Source organism: Bos indicus x Bos taurus, chromosome 19, assembly GCF_003369695.1.
Source record: "Bos indicus x Bos taurus breed Angus x Brahman F1 hybrid chromosome 19, Bos_hybrid_MaternalHap_v2.0, whole genome shotgun sequence".
Classification (NCBI taxonomy): Eukaryota; Metazoa; Chordata; class Mammalia; order Artiodactyla; family Bovidae; genus Bos; species Bos indicus x Bos taurus.
In genome coordinates, this window is record NC_040094.1 from 18,174,411 (window position 1) to 18,191,808 (window position 17,398).

The 17,398-nt window shown below is 48.2% G+C and overlaps 1 protein-coding gene across 2 annotated transcripts in view; it reads left to right on the forward strand.

Moving 5' to 3' along the window:
• Nucleotides 1–17,398, forward strand: part of ASIC2 (acid sensing ion channel subunit 2) — a 1,207,018-nt gene that overhangs the window by 1,099,302 nt on the left and 90,318 nt on the right. For both annotated transcript variants that reach the window (XM_027517981.1, XM_027517980.1), the window contains exon 2: nucleotides 8,013–8,163. In XM_027517981.1, the coding sequence (XP_027373782.1) occupies nucleotides 8,013–8,163 (151 nt within the window). The remainder of the gene's footprint in view (nucleotides 1–8,012; nucleotides 8,164–17,398) is intronic.

Genomic DNA, 17,398 nt, shown 5'->3' on the forward strand with positions numbered 1-17,398 from the left:
TGATGCTCTTTTCTTCTGCATGGGGCTTACACATCTCTTCCAGTGCGGTCTAAAACTCTCTGGACAGTTGCCCACCAGAAAAGCCCCGGGCTGTGTTTCAGGCTTGGAGGAAGGAGACAGGAGCGCTTCTTAGTGAAGCCAACACAGCATATGTCACATCTCTGCATAGAGGGGCAGGGACTCAGTGGAGGGGAGGGGCGTTGCAGTACCATATTATATGCTCAAATGATGCTATGGGTTCCTTTAGCGACCCATGAATATAAAGGGAAAAGTCAGGTGAATCTCTCTCTAGCTGGAGGATCTTGGATAAGGACTTAGCCTCGCCAAGCCTTGATTTCTCATCTACAAATTGGGAAGAATACCATCTACATCGGTGGGCTCTGTGAGCCCTGAAAGACAGAAGGTCTACAGGGGACTTCCCTGGTGTCCAGTGATTAAAGATGCCCTGCTCCCAAAGCAGGGGGCCCTGGTCAGGGAACTAGATCCCACGTGCTGCAAGACGTCACACGCCACAAGGAAGATTGAAGATCCTGCATGCTACAACTAGGACCCAGTGCAGCCAAAGTATTTAATTAATTGGTTAAATTATTATTCAGAAAGATAGAAGGAGTATAAAGCAATCAGCACAGTGCCTGCCTCGTGGTAATGCCCAGTGACTGGACGTTCTTCTCTCCCTTCTGAAAAGGAACCCAAAGATGAATGATATTAATGACATCCTAAAAGAGACTGTGGCCTCTTGGTTGGGATGCAGGGACAAGTGGTGGCCAAGGGGCTGCATTCCCCTCATCTCCTTGGTTCCCAAGGACTCCACAGCCACACGGAGGTGCTTTCCTGGGTACTTGTTGAAGTCACCTTTTAAATCTCCCTATGGGGTAAAAGCACAGTCACGCATCTGTCCTTGGAACATAATAGGCAGTCAAAAATTCCTGTTGCAAAAAAAAAAAAAAATTCCTGTTGCAGGAAGAGATGAGTGAATAAGCATTTTTCCTAATAAGATGCAGGCCTCGCCTTCCAGGAGCTGACCATCTATAGCCCCCTCCTCATGCATGCATCCCTCTGCCATATTTAATTCTCAAACGTGTTGATTGACGACAACTTCAGAAAACAAATGGAAACCACCCCCCACTGAAACTCTCATACAGTGCTAATGGGAATACAAAACTATACAACCATTTTGGAAACAACTTGGCCACTTCTTAAATAGTTACAGACACACTTATGATGATATGATTCAGCCATTCAATTCCTATGCACTTACTTAAGAGAAATGAAAACTTATCCGTACAAAGACTGATCTATACCTGCTATAGTAGTAGCTTTATTTGTAATAGCCAACCTAATGTCTATCAGTAGTTGAATGAATAAATCCTGGTATAGCTGTGCAGTGGAATACTACACAGCAATGAAAAGGGTTGAATTACTGATAACCTTCCACCCCTCCTTCCAGGAAAATAAAACAAAAAGCAGCTTCATTTTGTTTACTGAAAGCCCAGTAACCCATTTAACAGACTGTTTTCCTCCCTCTGTGCAAAATGTGTTAAAGCAGGGTCCTCAACCTCTGGAATTTAATGCATGATGTTCTGAGGTGGAGCTAATATAATAATAATAGAAATAAAGTGTACAATAAATGTAAGGCACTTGAATCATCCAGAAACCATGCACTCCCCTGGTTCCTGGAAAAGTTATCTTCCACAAAACTGGTCCCCGGTGCCAAAAATGTTGAGGACCGCTGTGTTAGGAGATTCTGATAGAGAAAGCCAGAGCAAACAAAACAGTGGGCTTTAACATGTCCATTATTTTGAAAACAGCCAAACGAGAAATTTCAGCAAATCACTGGAAGGAAAGTTCATTCAACTCAGCGGAGGGGAAAGGCTGAGTTTTAGAGGAGGTTTGGAGCAATAGGATTTCACTTCGTTCAAGAATAATAAGCAAGAAGAGACAAGGAAGCCACTGCCTCAGAAAAGCCCTAAAGGTCAGGATTAATGAAGGCTTGGAAGGTTTGAAGCTTACAGGCCCAGTCGTGTGCTGGTAAGTGGATATTTCTACAGTCCTTAAGGGAGCTTATACATAATTTATTTTCTTAAGTAGGTCCATGTGTAGAAATGTTGTTTGCACTACTAATTGGGCCAGAAAACTGTGTCTTCAGGGATATCTTCTGTCCCTAACCTTTTCCATTGTGCATTTCCTGGACTCTGAGGCAGGCTGCCCCAACAGGTCACACTGGGCCTGGATGCTGGTACCCAGGCCAGCAGGCATTGCTAATCTTTTTTATTCCTGGATGCAGGGCCCCAGGAAGGGGAGCTTAGCCATCATCTCCAACCCCCATCATGCACAAACAGAAGGTTTTAGAGGAAGAGCACAGACCCAAACCCAGATCAGGTCTCAACTCTGGCCCCGAACTAGCTGTGTGACCTGGGGCAGGACACTCTACCTCTCTGAGCCTTAGACTCTCCACAGGCAAGATGAGACATTTGGGCAAGAAGATTTTTTTATATTTATTTGTTTATTTGGCTGTGATGGGTCTTAATTGTGGCACATGGGATCCTCACTGCATCATGAGGAACCTTTGGTTGTGGCCAGCAGACTCTCTAATTGTGGCCTGAGGGCTTCATTAGTTGCTGGGCTCAGGTTTAGTTGCCCCACAGCATGTGGGATCTTAGTTCCCCAATCAGGGATCAAACCCGTGTTCCCCGCATTGAGAGGAGGATTCTTAACCCCTGGACCACCAGGGAAGTCCCCAAGAAGATCTGTGGTGCCTGCACTTTCCTGAGATTCTCCTGACTCTGAGATATAACCTCCGCTCCCCCCTACCCCCAACCATTACCAAGCTCCAGACCCCTAGTGTTAGCAAGGCACCAATTTTATCAGTCTGCCGGGAACAGAGTAGCTGTAGCTACGAGGAAGCAGCGGCAAAGAACACAGGCAATGGAGTGAGGCAAAGATGACTTACACCCTGGATTCTCTACTTACCAGCTCTGTGACCTGGCTCAGCCTCTCTGGGCCTCAGTTTCCTTATCTGTAAGATGGGAGTGATAAGACCAAACTCATAAGGCTGATGCAAAAAATTAATGACAGCAGATAGAATGTGAATGGTGCTCCAGAGAGGGCAGCCAAGCCAGTCTGTGATCTCAGGGCTGTTCTAAGAGCTACTGGAAGGCACAAGACCCTCTCCCCATCCCCACATCCAGATTTCTTGGCTTTAGATTGTGCCAAATATGAACAATTTATGCCAAAACACTGAATAACTTAGAAGAAGTGGACTGGTTTCTAAAAACACACAGCCCACCAAAACTGAATCAAGAAGAAATAAATAATTTGAACAGACCAATCACTAGAAGTGAAATAGAATCTGTAATTAAAAAAAAAAAAAAAAAAAAACACCTCCCTGCAAACAAAAGTCCAGGGCCAGACAGCTTCACTGGGGAATTCTGCCAAACATACAAATAAGAACTTATACCGATCCCGTTTCAAAATCTTTGTTTAATATTTATCTTTATTTATTTATTTGGCTGTGCCAGGTCTTAGGTGTGGTGCTCGGGATCTTCCATCTTCATTGCAGCATGCAGGATCTCTAGCTGCAGCATGCAGGATCTCTAGCTGCAGCATGCAGGATCTTTTCGCTGTGGCATGCCAACTCTTAGTTGTGTCTAGTTCCCTGACCAGGGATTGAATCTGGGCTCCCTGCATTGAGAGCTCAGAGTCTCAGCCACTGGACCATCAGGGAAGTCCCTCAAACTCTTCCAGAAGACTGAATAGGAGGGATCACCCCCAAAGTCATTCTATGACGCCACCATCACCCTGATACCAAAATGAGACAAAGACACTACCAAGATAAGAAGAGTACAGGCTAAAACATGCACACTTCAGACTATGGTGGCTGTCCACTGCACCAGTGACTGGTTGCAATTCTGTCCAAAAGTAGATTTCAAAGTGGACTGTGTGCATCAAAGCATTGCCCTCTCTTACAGAACTCTGTGGCCCCAGTAATCTCATCGGCTGCCCTGGGCTTTTAACAACAGGCTTAACATTCTTAAGGAATAAGTAGTCAGTGGCACACGGTGGTTTCCATCCCCTGTAACTACTTCAAAATGAGCTTGATGGGACTTGCCTGGGGTCCAGTTGTTAAAAATCCACCTTCCAATGCAGCAGACACAGGTTTGATCTCTGGTCAAGGAACTAAGATCCACATGCCTGGGGACAATTAAGCCCAACATGCCACAACTAGAGAGCCTGACAGTTACAATGAAGACCCGATGCAGCAAAGAGAGAGAGAGATGAGCTTAGTATTACTGAAACACAGAGAAGACAGGACCCCTCAACACCTCCCATTCTTCAGTTCATCACTGACCTCCCCCCATAACTCAAATAACTTCTCTCACTTCTGCTGAAAAGGACCTAGTATGGATTCATACCTCTTAAAGATGTCTATTATGTAATCTTCCAAACAAATCCACTTGCATGCCCTCATTTAGATGTTACAACCACGCGGCAAGGTTATCTTGCTCAATTTGCAAACACGAAAACTGACATTGGAAAAAGGTGTCATGTTCAAGGCCACAGACTTGACAAATAATGAGCAAGGTGCTCTGATGCCTTTCTGTCTGACTCAAAATCTCAGGGTTCCTCCCTTGGAACTTCCTTGGTGGTAGAGTCAAACCCATGAGTCCCAGCTGTACTACCTACCTCTTCACTAAGCCTCAGTCTTCCCAACTGTAAAATGGGCATGTGATAATAAGATGCCTTCCCATCAAGGTAGTCGGGACCATAATTAGGAAAAAGATAGTTCCTCTGAAAATGCCAAGCAGGGGCCAGCACAGAGTAGAGGCTCAGGAATTTTTAGTCTCCTTCCCTCCAACTTCTTGGGGCCATTGAGAAAGTTGAAGCTGTACACGTGTCATCTCTCAACTGCAACACGCAGTGAGCAATGAAAATGATGGTCTTGGGGTCCATCTTTATCTCAGGCTTCCCCCCAGCCCCCACCCCTGTCACTCCTGCAGATCCAGGTTTGATATGTGCACCATTAATTCTTACAAAAGGATTCAACTAAGAGCTATTCTTGATTCTTAGCAACCTTGCAAATTCAGCCCTGCCATCCCAGATGAGGCTGTCAGCGCTTACCAGGAGAGCAGAGAAGTGCCTCGGAGAATGGCAGGTCTGAAGAAGCAGCGAGCTCTGGCCTGACAGTCTAGACTTAAATAAATTGTCTTTTGTGGCTGGGGGCGATAAGGCCTACGTTTGAAGCGCCGGTTACTCTTACACGTCATTATGCACAGCAACGGGGAAGGAGAGCGGCATCTTGTCCTGAGTTTCTAGCAAAACTGAGCTGTGGGTAAATAGCTCTCAGCCTTTGATGTTGAGCAAAGAGGAAAATGATCCTCTCCGAGAAGCTAGAACTGATACAGGAGTGGCGGGCTGAGGCGGTGCAGGCAGGGAGGCCAGCGGAGAAGTGCGGTCTGTGTGCACCTGCCTGGCTCTGAGCCCCTTCTTCTGCCCCCATGAAGGTAAACTGTCTCTCCTCTAATACCCTCGAGGAAAAGCAAGCAAAAACACTTAGGAACAATTAAGCGGGAAGCTAAGAAGACCAGAGCAGAGAAAGGGAGGGGAGGGGAGTGAAACAAGATATCAGGTGTGAGTTCCCGCCATAACTAGCAAGGAGGGCCAACACTTAAGGGCGCCTCCCAGAGGTGGGCGAGGGAATGGGAGTAGCAACCCCTTGAAGCCCATTCATTCATTCATTCATCCAGCAAGACAGACCCAGCCCCTACTCTCTCCAACAAACAGTCCTATAAATCACCATCTAGTTATATACTTTGATATGCATGAAAAAGCAGCAGTCCCCAACCATTTTGGCACAAGGGACCGGTTTCATGGAAGACAATTTTTCCACGGACTGGGGTCGACACGGGGTGGGGTTGGGGGTGTGGGGGGTTGTATAGGGATGTTTTCAAGATGATTCAAACGTATTACATTTATTATGCCCCACTGATCTGATCTGACAGGCGGCGGACCTCGGGTGGTAAAGCAAGGGCGGGAGGGAGTGCATGCTAATTCGCTTCAGTTGTGTCTGACTCTTTGGGACCCCATGGACTGTAGCCCGCCAGGCTCTGTCAATGGGATTCTCCAGGCAAGAACACTGGAGTGGGTTGCCATGCCCTCCTCCAGGCGATCTTCCCAACCCAGGGATCGAGTGCACCTCTTACATCGCCTGCATTGGCAGGCGGGTTCTTTACCACTAGTGCCACCTGGGAAGCCCAAGGGGTGGGGAGTGGCTGTAAATACAGATGAAACTTCCATCTCACCACTCACCTCCTATCGTGCAGCCGGGTTCCTAACAGGTCATGGACCAGTACCGGTCCATGGCCAGGGTGCTGGGGACCCTAGCTACAAAGGGAAATACTGGGAGTGCAGGGCTTGTACCTCTTTACAATCTCCATAAGCCTTGCCTGTAGTAGGAGCTCATGCATATGATTATTGATTGGCTGATGGAAAAAGCAAGGCAGAGAGGAGGAGTATAGGGCTCAGAAACACCCCAGTGACAACGACAACATGCCCCAAAAGATGTTTTGAATCTCAGCTTTTCTACTTAATAGCTGTGTGACCTTGAGCAAGTTGCTTAACCTCTCTGGGCTGTGGTTTTATCCTCTGCGCAGTGGAAACAACAATACCCACCTGTGGTTACTGTTGCGTGTGATAGCTGCCCTGATGAAGGAACAAAGGGGGAATGTGAGGAGGGATGTTATACAACTTGGTCCATGAGCTTGGGACGGCTTCCTGGAGGAGGCGATGCATCGATCCAGTCTTGGAGAATGGGCAGAGGTTGCCCAGGCAGAAAAAGGAACAAGAGCTGTTACAGGTAGTGGAAGCAGCAACTAGAAAGCCACAAGTAGGCGAACCAGCAGGGCACATCCAGAGGTGTGAGAGTTGTTTAATGTAGCTCCACTCACTCATTTATTCATTCACTTGTCCATTTGACATATATTTCTGGAATACCCCCAGGTGCCAGGCCCTGTGCTAGCCACCAGGGTTAGATTCCTCAGTGCACATGCAGAGGTAACCACCAAACCCATGAGCTTATCTTCCAGTGAATTCCCATGGACTCAGATGGGAAGAGGAGGATGATGCAGAGAGAGAGAGCATCATAGAAGGCTGGGTGTGGAAGGGTGGCCCTGGAGCTTACTCTCAGGGGGATGGGCAGCCCTGATGGATTTTAACCACAGGATTAATATAATCAGGTTTGCATTTCTGAAGGAGGGAGCCACGATTCACTTAAAGGATGGGCTGGAGAAGGTTGTCTGGAATCCAGCAGTCTAGCTAAGAAACTGCAGCAGCCCAAGCAAGAAATGACAGAGGTCATTAAGTTAAAGCCGTGCGGAAGAGAGAAGGCAGAAAGTCAAGTTGGATGCAGAGACAGTGTTGACGGGCCCTGCTGGTTGATTGGATGTGGGGTGAGAAAGAGGAAGAGGGGACACCTGCTCTGAGGGTCTGGTTTGAGCCCCTGGGCAGGGGACAGTGCTATTCCCCGGGATACGGTGCACAGGAGAGCCATCCAGTGGGGTGCGGAGGCTGAGGAAGCCTTGATCCCACTGGGACGTGCTTGCAGTCGGGTGTCTCTGGGTCCCCCTGAAATCATGCGTATCAGGCAGCTGGATCAGTGTGTCTGGAGCCCAAGAGAAAGCTCAGGGCTGGAGGCACAGATTACAGGATAGAAAGCATACAGACTGCTTGACACTTGAAAGTGGACATGGCTGCCCCCCGGGGGTGGGGTGGAAAGGGAAGGATTAACAGAGGGAGAGACAAGACTGCATGGCAACAAACCCCAAAGGGTGTCCAGATGTGTTCTTTGATGCCAGAATCCAGCCCATTAACCGGGGGTGAGGAATCACTGGTCCCCAAGAGGGTTGACTATGATGGGCTGTGGGGACGCTGGCCTGCTGTTGGATTTCTGGGGTTCCCAGTCTGCCTGGAGCCCAGTCCAAAGTCACCCACGTGCTTCTTTCTCTTCTCTCCCTCAGGTGTTTACAAAATATGGGAAGTGTTACATGTTTAACTCAGGCGAGGATGGCAAGCCTCTGCTCACCACGGTCAAGGGGGGGACAGGCAACGGGCTGGAGATCATGCTGGACATTCAGCAGGATGAGTACCTGCCCATCTGGGGCGAGACAGGTGAGCCGGGCCAGGGGCCAGGGCAGGGGGTGAGGGCGGAGGGGAGCGGCCTCTGGGAGACCTTTGCCTGGAGCGGTTATCTTGGCCCACCCGGTGAAGGGCTGCTCTCCATCAAGGGGTGGGTGATATGCTGGTGAGTCGGAAGGACGTCCCAGCACAAACTGTGATGCCTTGAGTTTTCCTTGGATTTCACTAGGTGGGAGGGGGCTGGTGATGGGATACTGGAAAGGGAAGGCGGGTAGGATGAGAGGAGGTGCGGAGGAAGCCTTGAATTAACAAGTCCGGTTGGAGCGGTGGGTGGCGCAATTTCAGAAGAGGAAGTGATGGACCAGCCCCTTCCGCTTCCACCATCTTGCATATCCCAACCCGGCTACAGGGCCCAGTGGAAAGGAAAGCAGGTTTCTCCCGCTGAGGGAAGGTGGAGGGGCTGCTGGAAAATGGAAAGGCACAGACTCAGCCTGCGTGAGCCCATGGGGGACCCGGGTGTACAGGTCCCAAAGCTTATTTAGTGCATCCAATTATTCGTTTATTTATTCAGCAAACTATTCATAAGCCACATATGCTATCTCGGGCTTTACACCAAAATAAGGATATTGAATTGAAAAAAGACCAAGCCCTTGATCACAGCCTAGAAGAGGAGACTCACAGTCCATTGGGACCCAAGGGTCCCCAGTGCTGAGGTGGGATGACAGCCTTCCCCTGGGAGGAGGGGGGTTTCAGGGAAAGCATTGCAGGGCATGGGGTCCCTGGAGTCTTGAGATTATCTCATGAGATCCTCATGAGAGGGGTGCAGGAAGGACAGGGAAGGCCTTGTGATGATGGAGCGGTGGTTGGAATGATACGGCGGGGAGGCCTAGGGAGGCCGGCAGCCTCTAGATCTCACCAAGTGAAGTGAAGAGGTGCCCAAGCATGGGATCCTGGATGCCAAGGAGACCCAAAGAGAGACTAACAAAGAGGGAATGGAAGAGGAAGTCTGGAGATGCGCCTGAGAGGGCCCCGAGGTAGCAGGAAGGGAGAGTAGAGTGCAGCAGGAAGGAGGCCTCGGCCCTCAGGTTGGAGCTGAGGAGGGGGTGAAGGCCAAACACCCTGGCCCTCATTTCTTGCAGCCCAGCCTCCATCCTGTGATTCCCATAGCTGTTCCCTCAGCCCGTCCTGAGGCCTGGCCCTCCCCAGTTCCAAGCCCTCCAGGCTTCTGAAGGCAGCGAGGGCCTCCACTCTGGAGAAGACTGACCACAAGCCCAGAGCTGTCTCCCGTCCACTGCACCAACTCTCCAGGCTCCTCGCCTCGGAACACCCCTCGGGGCATGTTGTGGTCACTCCTCTTGCTCCTGAAGAGTGAAATGGCCTCACAAGCATCACCCACTCACATGGATCCAGTATCGTCTCTGGGAGCTCACCTCAGGCTGCAGCCCTCTGCCAAGCAGATGCTTAGTTGAATCCATCCACTTCCCTAAATTCAGGGTCCCCACTGTCTTCTTGCCTGGAGAGTCCCCATGGACAGAGGAGCCTGGCTGGCTACAGTCCATGGGGTCCGAAAGAGTTGGGCACAACTGAGCAACTAAGCACTGCCCTCCACCAACAGATAAAGAAATGTGTTAGTGCCACGCTCTGGAAAAGGGCCCACAGAGCCTGGGTTTCCAGAACATCCTTCAGGCCAGCCTGTGTTTTGCGACCTGGGGCCCAAAGACAACCCTGGGTCCTGGAAGCTGGGACCAGGTCCCCAAGACTTGGTTCTCTACCTTGGAGACACCAGAACATATTTGCTAGTTGAACCTCTTGTGGAAAAAGAGAGAAATAAAAAATAAAATGAATCCTGGAGGGACATCCCTGCTGAGCCAGTGGTTAAGAATCCGCCTGCCAATGCAAGGGACACAGGTTCAATCTCTGGTTCAGGAAGATCCCACATGCTGAGGGGCAACGAAGCCTGCACACCTAGAACCCACACTCTGCAACAAGAGAAGCCACCACAGTGAGAAGCCTGCACACCACAACTAGAGAGTAACCCCTGCTCACCGCAACTAGAGAGAGCCCACGCATGGCAACAGAGACCCAGCACAGCCAGAAATTAAATTAAAAAGGAAAGAATCCCGGAGACCCCATACCCACAGCCTGACCAAAAGTTAGTTATATCCTTCCAGTGTAATGTTGGATTTCTCACCTGTTACCTTGAGTCAGGAGCCAAAGCACATGTATAGACACACACACACACATGCACCCACACACACATGTATAGACACACACACAGACACACACACACACACTCGCAAGGCAGGCAGCCCCATTCCCAGACATCCTCACCCAGCACAGCTCCCTGCAGGGTCACCTTGGGTCTCCACACTGGCCACTGATGGTCTGGGCTCCAACCACAGGGCCTTTCCCGGGGAATCTGCATTCTGCTCCCTGAAGCTGTGGATGGTCTGAGCAGGAAAGAACCTGAGACATCTATTCCAGACACACACACACACACACACGCACGCACACCCTGCCCCTGCATGCCTGTTCTCCAGAGGCCTGGTGGGAAGCAGTGATGGACAGATAGTCACATGGTGAATCTGTGGCCCAGCCAGGACCGTACTGCCCCAGGCTTCTTGACCAGCCGTCAGCCCTCATGGACCATGAGCTATATCCATTCAGGACAAATCCATAATCGTGGTTAAGGACCTACTGTGAGCCTAACACCCAGGCAGGACATGGTCAGACTGCAGAAGACACAGGACAAAGCCCCTGCCTTTCAAGCTACCATCAGGAACCAGAGCTGCACACAGAATCCAGAAGTTCCAGGCTCCCTCCTGCCCGCAGAGTGAGCGTGAGTTGTCCCTAGTGAGACACCAGCACTTGTCACTCAAACCGCATCCTCTGAGGTTGGAATTGGGTGTGAAGGAGAAGGGGTTGAAAGCAGGACAGAAGCCAGAAGAAATCAGTTAGAGAAGAAACTGGTCATTGCTACAATGCTAACTGTGCTGTCCTATATGGCAGCCACACTGAGCCTTTGATATGTGATCAATGAGGAACCGAGTTTTTATTATCATTGGATGTATATTCATTTAAATCGACACAGGGGGCGAGTGCCCGCCATATTGGAGAGCACAGCCTCCGTAGCTCTGGTTGACCTTTTGAATTTTTGCCTTTGCAGCCATCCCCGCATTCCTCTGGGCCATAACCACCCTCCCTCCCGGCCTTCCCCTCATGTTGAGCAATAGGAAGGGCTCCTTATCTCCATCTGCCAGGGATGAAGGCTGAGGTTAGGCAACTTCACCCAGGCTACCCAGCCACGCCTCCTGAATCCCCACACCCAGACTTCCTTCACAGTACCTTTCTTCAGGCTGAGAAATCATTGTGTCATGAGTATTTCTTGGAGACTCTGGTCACCTCAAAACTGCTTTTTTCCTGGCCTGGTGGAGGGTGAGCCTCACATGGGTGGAATTGACGTCCACACACCTGCTGAAGGACAAGAGAGGGCTCTGGTGAGTGAGGGATGTTTGTCCTTAAGGCCACCTGAGGAGGTGTGGCCACACTCTGCTTTTCGGTCATTGCTCCCAAAGACTGAGGGGATGGCCAAGCCTCATTCCACCTTGGTCTTTGGGAGGGAGCCGCCTTCCTGACCTGCCAAGCCAGGTGGCCCCACGGATGCGACCTTGCTTCCTTGACCTTTCCAATTCCCCTCAATCCCCAGGAAAAGGAACCTGAGTCTTTAGAGAAGAGAGATGGGTGATGATGGAGGAGAAAGGAATGGAAAGCTGGCTGTTGAGAGAGTGCCACAGACAGCTTGATGACAGAGGCAGAGAAGTAGAACAGGGAAGTAACTTTATAGAGTCAGACCCATGATCGAACACTCAGCCCTGCCTTTACCAGCAGATCAGATGAGCGCTCTCTGCAAACTCTATAAACAGTCAAGGTTGATAATGACAACCAGTAGATAGGAGGATGGTCAGACCATCCCAGAGGCAGAGACTGTTCCAAATATCCTACGCTGACGCAAGGGTCCTGGAGCACTTTATCCTCTGGGTAGCTCATTCTCAAAGCAGAGCCTCTGGGACATTCTTGCTTCACTTCTCAGAAATTTCAGGAAGCAATGAGGGAGCCATGCTTCTGGGTGTAACTCTGACCTACAGGGAGGACCTTTGGTGCCAAAGAGTGAATAAGGAAAAGACATCCACTTTGGGTGGACCCAGCCCTATGGACTCATGCTTAGCAAGTAGAAAGTGACTACAAAATCAATCAAAAATGTCCTTTCCCCCAGGCTGACAATGCCTCCTTGGTCAAATATCCTTGTGGAAGCCACCCTGGAAATATGCCACTTTAAAGAAGGCAGGCTTAGTCACAGATGGACCTGGACAGCATGCCCCCAAATCCTGAGTTTTGGATGTTACATGTTACAGGAATAAAAATGATCTGGAGAACCCTGGTTAGGCAGAGTTAAACACGTTAATTCAGGGCGGGGATTCTCCATACATCACATTATGAATCTCCAAGATAGGAATGTTGCATAAAGCATTTATTTCCCTAATGCTTTTGACCGTGGAAAACCTTCTTTTTCATGGAGGACCTCACAAAATAGAAAAAGGACTGAAAAGCTGTCCTAGGCTACAGAAGTGCAGATTTCACGACCAGCATTTTGCTAAAGGAAATTAAATTGAAGGCAGGTGGGAGGTTGTTAAAAATGAAACTCTGTGTAGATGCCTCTGAGTAACTTCAAAGATAAAAGAAATAAGCAGTGGGTTATCTAGGCTGCACATGAGAAAACCCAGATTCAGACAAGCTTGGGCATAAAAGAATTGTATTACCCCTGGAATCCAAGGCAAGCTTCAGCAACCCAGCTGCGGGAAGGCAAAGGGGCAGCAGGAGAAACACCTGGAAACAAGAGCACCCGCCTCCTCGGGCTTTCACCCCTTCTGATACCTCTCCTCTCTCTGATTTGCTTTTTTCTCTCTCCCTACAGACAGGGTTTCTCCGCACATGTATCTTTTCACACATAGCTCCCAATAGATTTATAATTTTTCACATCCTACCGTCAGGGAGAGGCCACTCTGAGTCTCCCATTGTTCTATTAAAAAGAGAAAAACAAGGAAGGGACTCATTGGCCCAGCCCAGTCAGGTGCTCTCCCCTGGGCCAATCAGTGACACTGGGCGTGTCTATGGAAGGACAAGGGAGCCCTGAGGGAGCTGGGTTCCACACGCCAGTCCTGGGAATGGCCCTTCTCAGGGAGGTAGGGGTGAGCATGGAGATGGGTTACATCTGAGCAAACTGGAATCAGTGTGCTGGGAGCTCGCTAAAGACTTTCATTCTAGACAGACAGGCTCAAAATTATCGCCTTCATTCAAGCTGATGTAGAATACACTTTTTAAAATATTAATGCACTTTAATTTTTTATTTTTATATTTCCTTTTTTTTTAACTTTTTATATTATATTGATTATAGTTGATTAACAAGCCATGATAGTTTCACGTGTCCAGCAAAGTGATTCTGTTATATGTACATATATATATATCTATTCTTTTTAAAATTATTTTCCCATTTAGGTTGCTACATAATATTGAGCAGATATTATGTAGATAGCATATTGAGCAGATAGCATAGACCCTGTGCTATGCAGTAGGTCCCTTTTGAGAATACACTTTTTAAAGGATTTTTTTAATGTCGACCATTTTTAAAATCTTTATTGAATTTATTACAGTGTGGCTTCTTTTATGTTTTGGTTTTTTGGCCACAAGGCATGTGGGATCTTAGCTCCCCAGACCAGGGATCAAACCTGCACCCCATGCATTGGAAGGTGAAGTCTTAACTGTTAATACTAGACTGCCAGGGAAGTTTTGAAAATATACTTTTTAATCAAGTAAACTCTGCCTTGATGTCCCCAAATCCTAGTGTTGGGGGAAAATGAATTTGATGTTATATTTTTAAGCATAGAAATTATTTTGAGAGTCCTCGATCTAATAGAGTCGATACCTTGCCCCATATCATCTCCCCAGGCTCATTTCCTCCTACTCAGCCCCCTGTTCACGTGGCTGTAGCCACTCTGACTTCCCTGTGACTCCCTATACACCCCAGGAAAGCTTCCCTTTGAGCACCTGCATCCTCCATTCCCTCTGCCTAGAATTGCCTGCTCGGACCATGTGGCTCATGCCCTCACCTCCGTCAAGTCTTGCTTAGCTCTCACCTCCCCTCACTGCCCTATTTAAAACTGCACTTCACCCCACTCCTCACCCCTCCTTATCTGTTTTGCTTGTCCTCTGTTCCACATCATGTCATCTTCAAGTATGCCATATGAGTTACTTATTTACTAATATTTGGGGTTGTGAATCTGTCTCTATTGAAACACAGGCTACAAAAGGTTAGGGATCTTGGACTGTCTGCCTCACTGACATATACCAGGGCAATAGATATCTGTTGATACATTTGTTGAGAGACAGAAAATATTGCTGTACTGTGCACGGTGATGGGACCAGGGTGGCTGGTTGGTTCAGTCACTACATCGTGTCCAACTCTTGCAACCCCATGGACTGTAGCCCACCAGGCTCCTCCATCCATGGGATTCTCCAGGCAAGAATACCAGAGTAGGTTGCCATTTCCTTCTCCAGGGGATCTTTGATCCCAACTCAGGGATCAAACTTGAGTCTCTTTCATTGCCATCAGTTTTTGTTGTTTTTTTTTTCACCATTGAGCCACCAATGCCATGAACATTCTGTCCCATGAATCCCCAAAGTGACCCTCCAAACAACGTATAATCCCCATTGCAAAATAAAGAAGCTGAAGCCCAGAGAGGTTGAGGAAGCTCCCCAAGAACACACACCTTGCTAAGTAGTTGAACCCAGCTGAAAACCCACTTATGGACCCACAAGCAAGTCTCCTTCCACTGCATTCCTTTAAAACTCAAAAAAGTGATTGTAAAGGCACAGCCATAAAAATATCTCAGAAAAAAATATTCCAGTGACATCTTTGGAGACAGAATGGCATATAATGATAGGTCTGTTGCTGTTCTCCCTTTCTATTTTTTTCCTCTTTTTTTTCCCATAGCAGAATCCTTGTATTGAACAAAAGGTTTAGCACAGCCCCAATATATAAAGCAGATAAAGGAAGAGCTGCTCTGGTTCAACTGGAGATAGTTTAATTTCTCCATGCTCCACTGTGGCCAACCTTGAGACTCTCTGAGGAACCCTAGGGCTCCAAGGAACCCAATTTGAAAACCACTGAGTAAGTGGGACTTCTCTGGTCTGGGGTTAAGATGGTGCTTTCAATCCCTGGTTGAGGAACTAAGATCCCATGTGCCACAAGGCATGGCGAAATAAAAATAAAAGTAAATCTTTCTTAAAATTAAAAAAAAAAAAAAAAGGCTGAATGGGCAGCTGATGCTATTGGGAATGAAAAGCACCCATTGGTCCTATGGCTTGTGTACATCCTGGGATCAGTTCTACTTCTATCCCTCTTCTCCTGGAATGGTAAAAGGAGCCCATGATGTGCCCACTGAGCCTCAGGGAAGATTACAGTCTAAACTTCTGACTGGACACAGTGGAATGAACATAACTTTGTATGGAGGCTCCCTCCCAAATCTCTCCTAAATGGCAATTGAGAATTTTTTTTTTCAAGTATAAACCACAAGGCCAAAGAAGATGGGAAAGAAGAGAACAGTAGTTGTCAGCAAGTTTATGGAAAGTGGAGAGCAGATGTTAATTGACTGGTCAGAGCAGACAAGGCTGAAGGATCGGGGTCTGCACAGGGAAACTGATTAAAGCCAAACAGTTCTGTCCATAGACAACCCCCTTCCTTGAGAAAGGATGAGGATTGGAGGCATCAGATGTTGCAGACAATGAGGATGAGAGGTGCAGCTAAAACTAGGAGGATTAGTTAGAAGTCTGTGAAAGAAGTTATGCAACCAAGTATCTCTTTACACCCGAGCAGAAAATCAGATTGAAAAATAGATAGGCTCAGGACTTCCCTGGTGGTCTAGCAGTTCAGAGTCTGCCTTGCAATGCATGAGACACGGGTTCGATCCCTGGTCAGGGAACCCCCTCCCGCATGCCAGGGAGCAATTAGGTCCTTGTGTCTCAACTAGAGAGTCCGTGCAGCACAATAAAAGATACTGCACGTGGCAGCAAAGAGCCCCAGGCCACAACTAAGACCCACTGCAGCCAAATAAATAAGTGAACAAGTAAATTCATTTTAAAAAAGAAATAGATGGGCTCTGGACTGGGGGAAACCAGACTTTTGGACTCTGTGGGAGAAGGCAAGGGTGGGATGATTTGAGAGAATAGCATTGAAACACGTATATTACCATATGTGAAATAGATTGCCAGTCCAGGTTCAATGCATGAGACAGGGTGCTCAGGGCTGGTGCACTGGGACGACCTGAGGGATGGGATGGGGAAGGAGGTGGGAGCCGGGTTCAGGATCGGGGACACATGTACACCCGTGGCTGATTCATGTCAATGTATGGCAGAAACCACTACAATAGTGTAAAGTAATGAGCCTCCAATTAATTTTTTTTTAAAAAAGAAAAAAATGAACTAATTTTAAGAAAGGGGAAAAACAAAACTGAGGGCAGGGGTGAGGTGCTGTGTAGAAACCAGGGAGATACAATGAGCTTCTGCCTCCTGAGTAGTGAGGTCCTCAGTCAGACTAATCTACCCCTCCCACCCCTAACCAGAAGCCTGGAGACACTGACCAGCTCAAGAGAAAATACCCACAGAGAATGACAGGCAGAAGTCCCCATACAGTTAGATCATCCTAGGGTGAAATCCCCTGGTAATCCTCCCACATACAAAGAAGACTGTCCAGACACTAACTCTTAATGATGAATGGAGAGTCAAAAAGTCAAGCCCTTGAGAGAAGCCACTTAACAGAAAGGGGCTTCCCAGGTGGCACAATTGAAAAGAATCTGCTTGCCAATGCAAGAGATTTGAGTTTGATCCCTGGATTAGGAAGATCCCTTAGAGAAGAAAATGGCAACCCACTCCAATAGTCTTGCCTGGGAAATCCCACAGACAGAGGAGCCTGGCAGACTACAGTCTACGGGGTTGCAGAATTGGACACAACTGAGCGACTGAGCCTGCACACACACTAACAGGAAAGGAATCAAAACCAAGTAAACAGAAAAGAAACTTTGAGGAAATAGAGATAATGGTTAATGGCATGAGTTCTAGAGCCTTGGTTCAAATCTCAGCTATTCAGCTTACCAGCTGCGTGACCTCAGACAAGTTACTTAGCCTCTCTGAGCCTCAGTTCCATTATCTCTAAAAT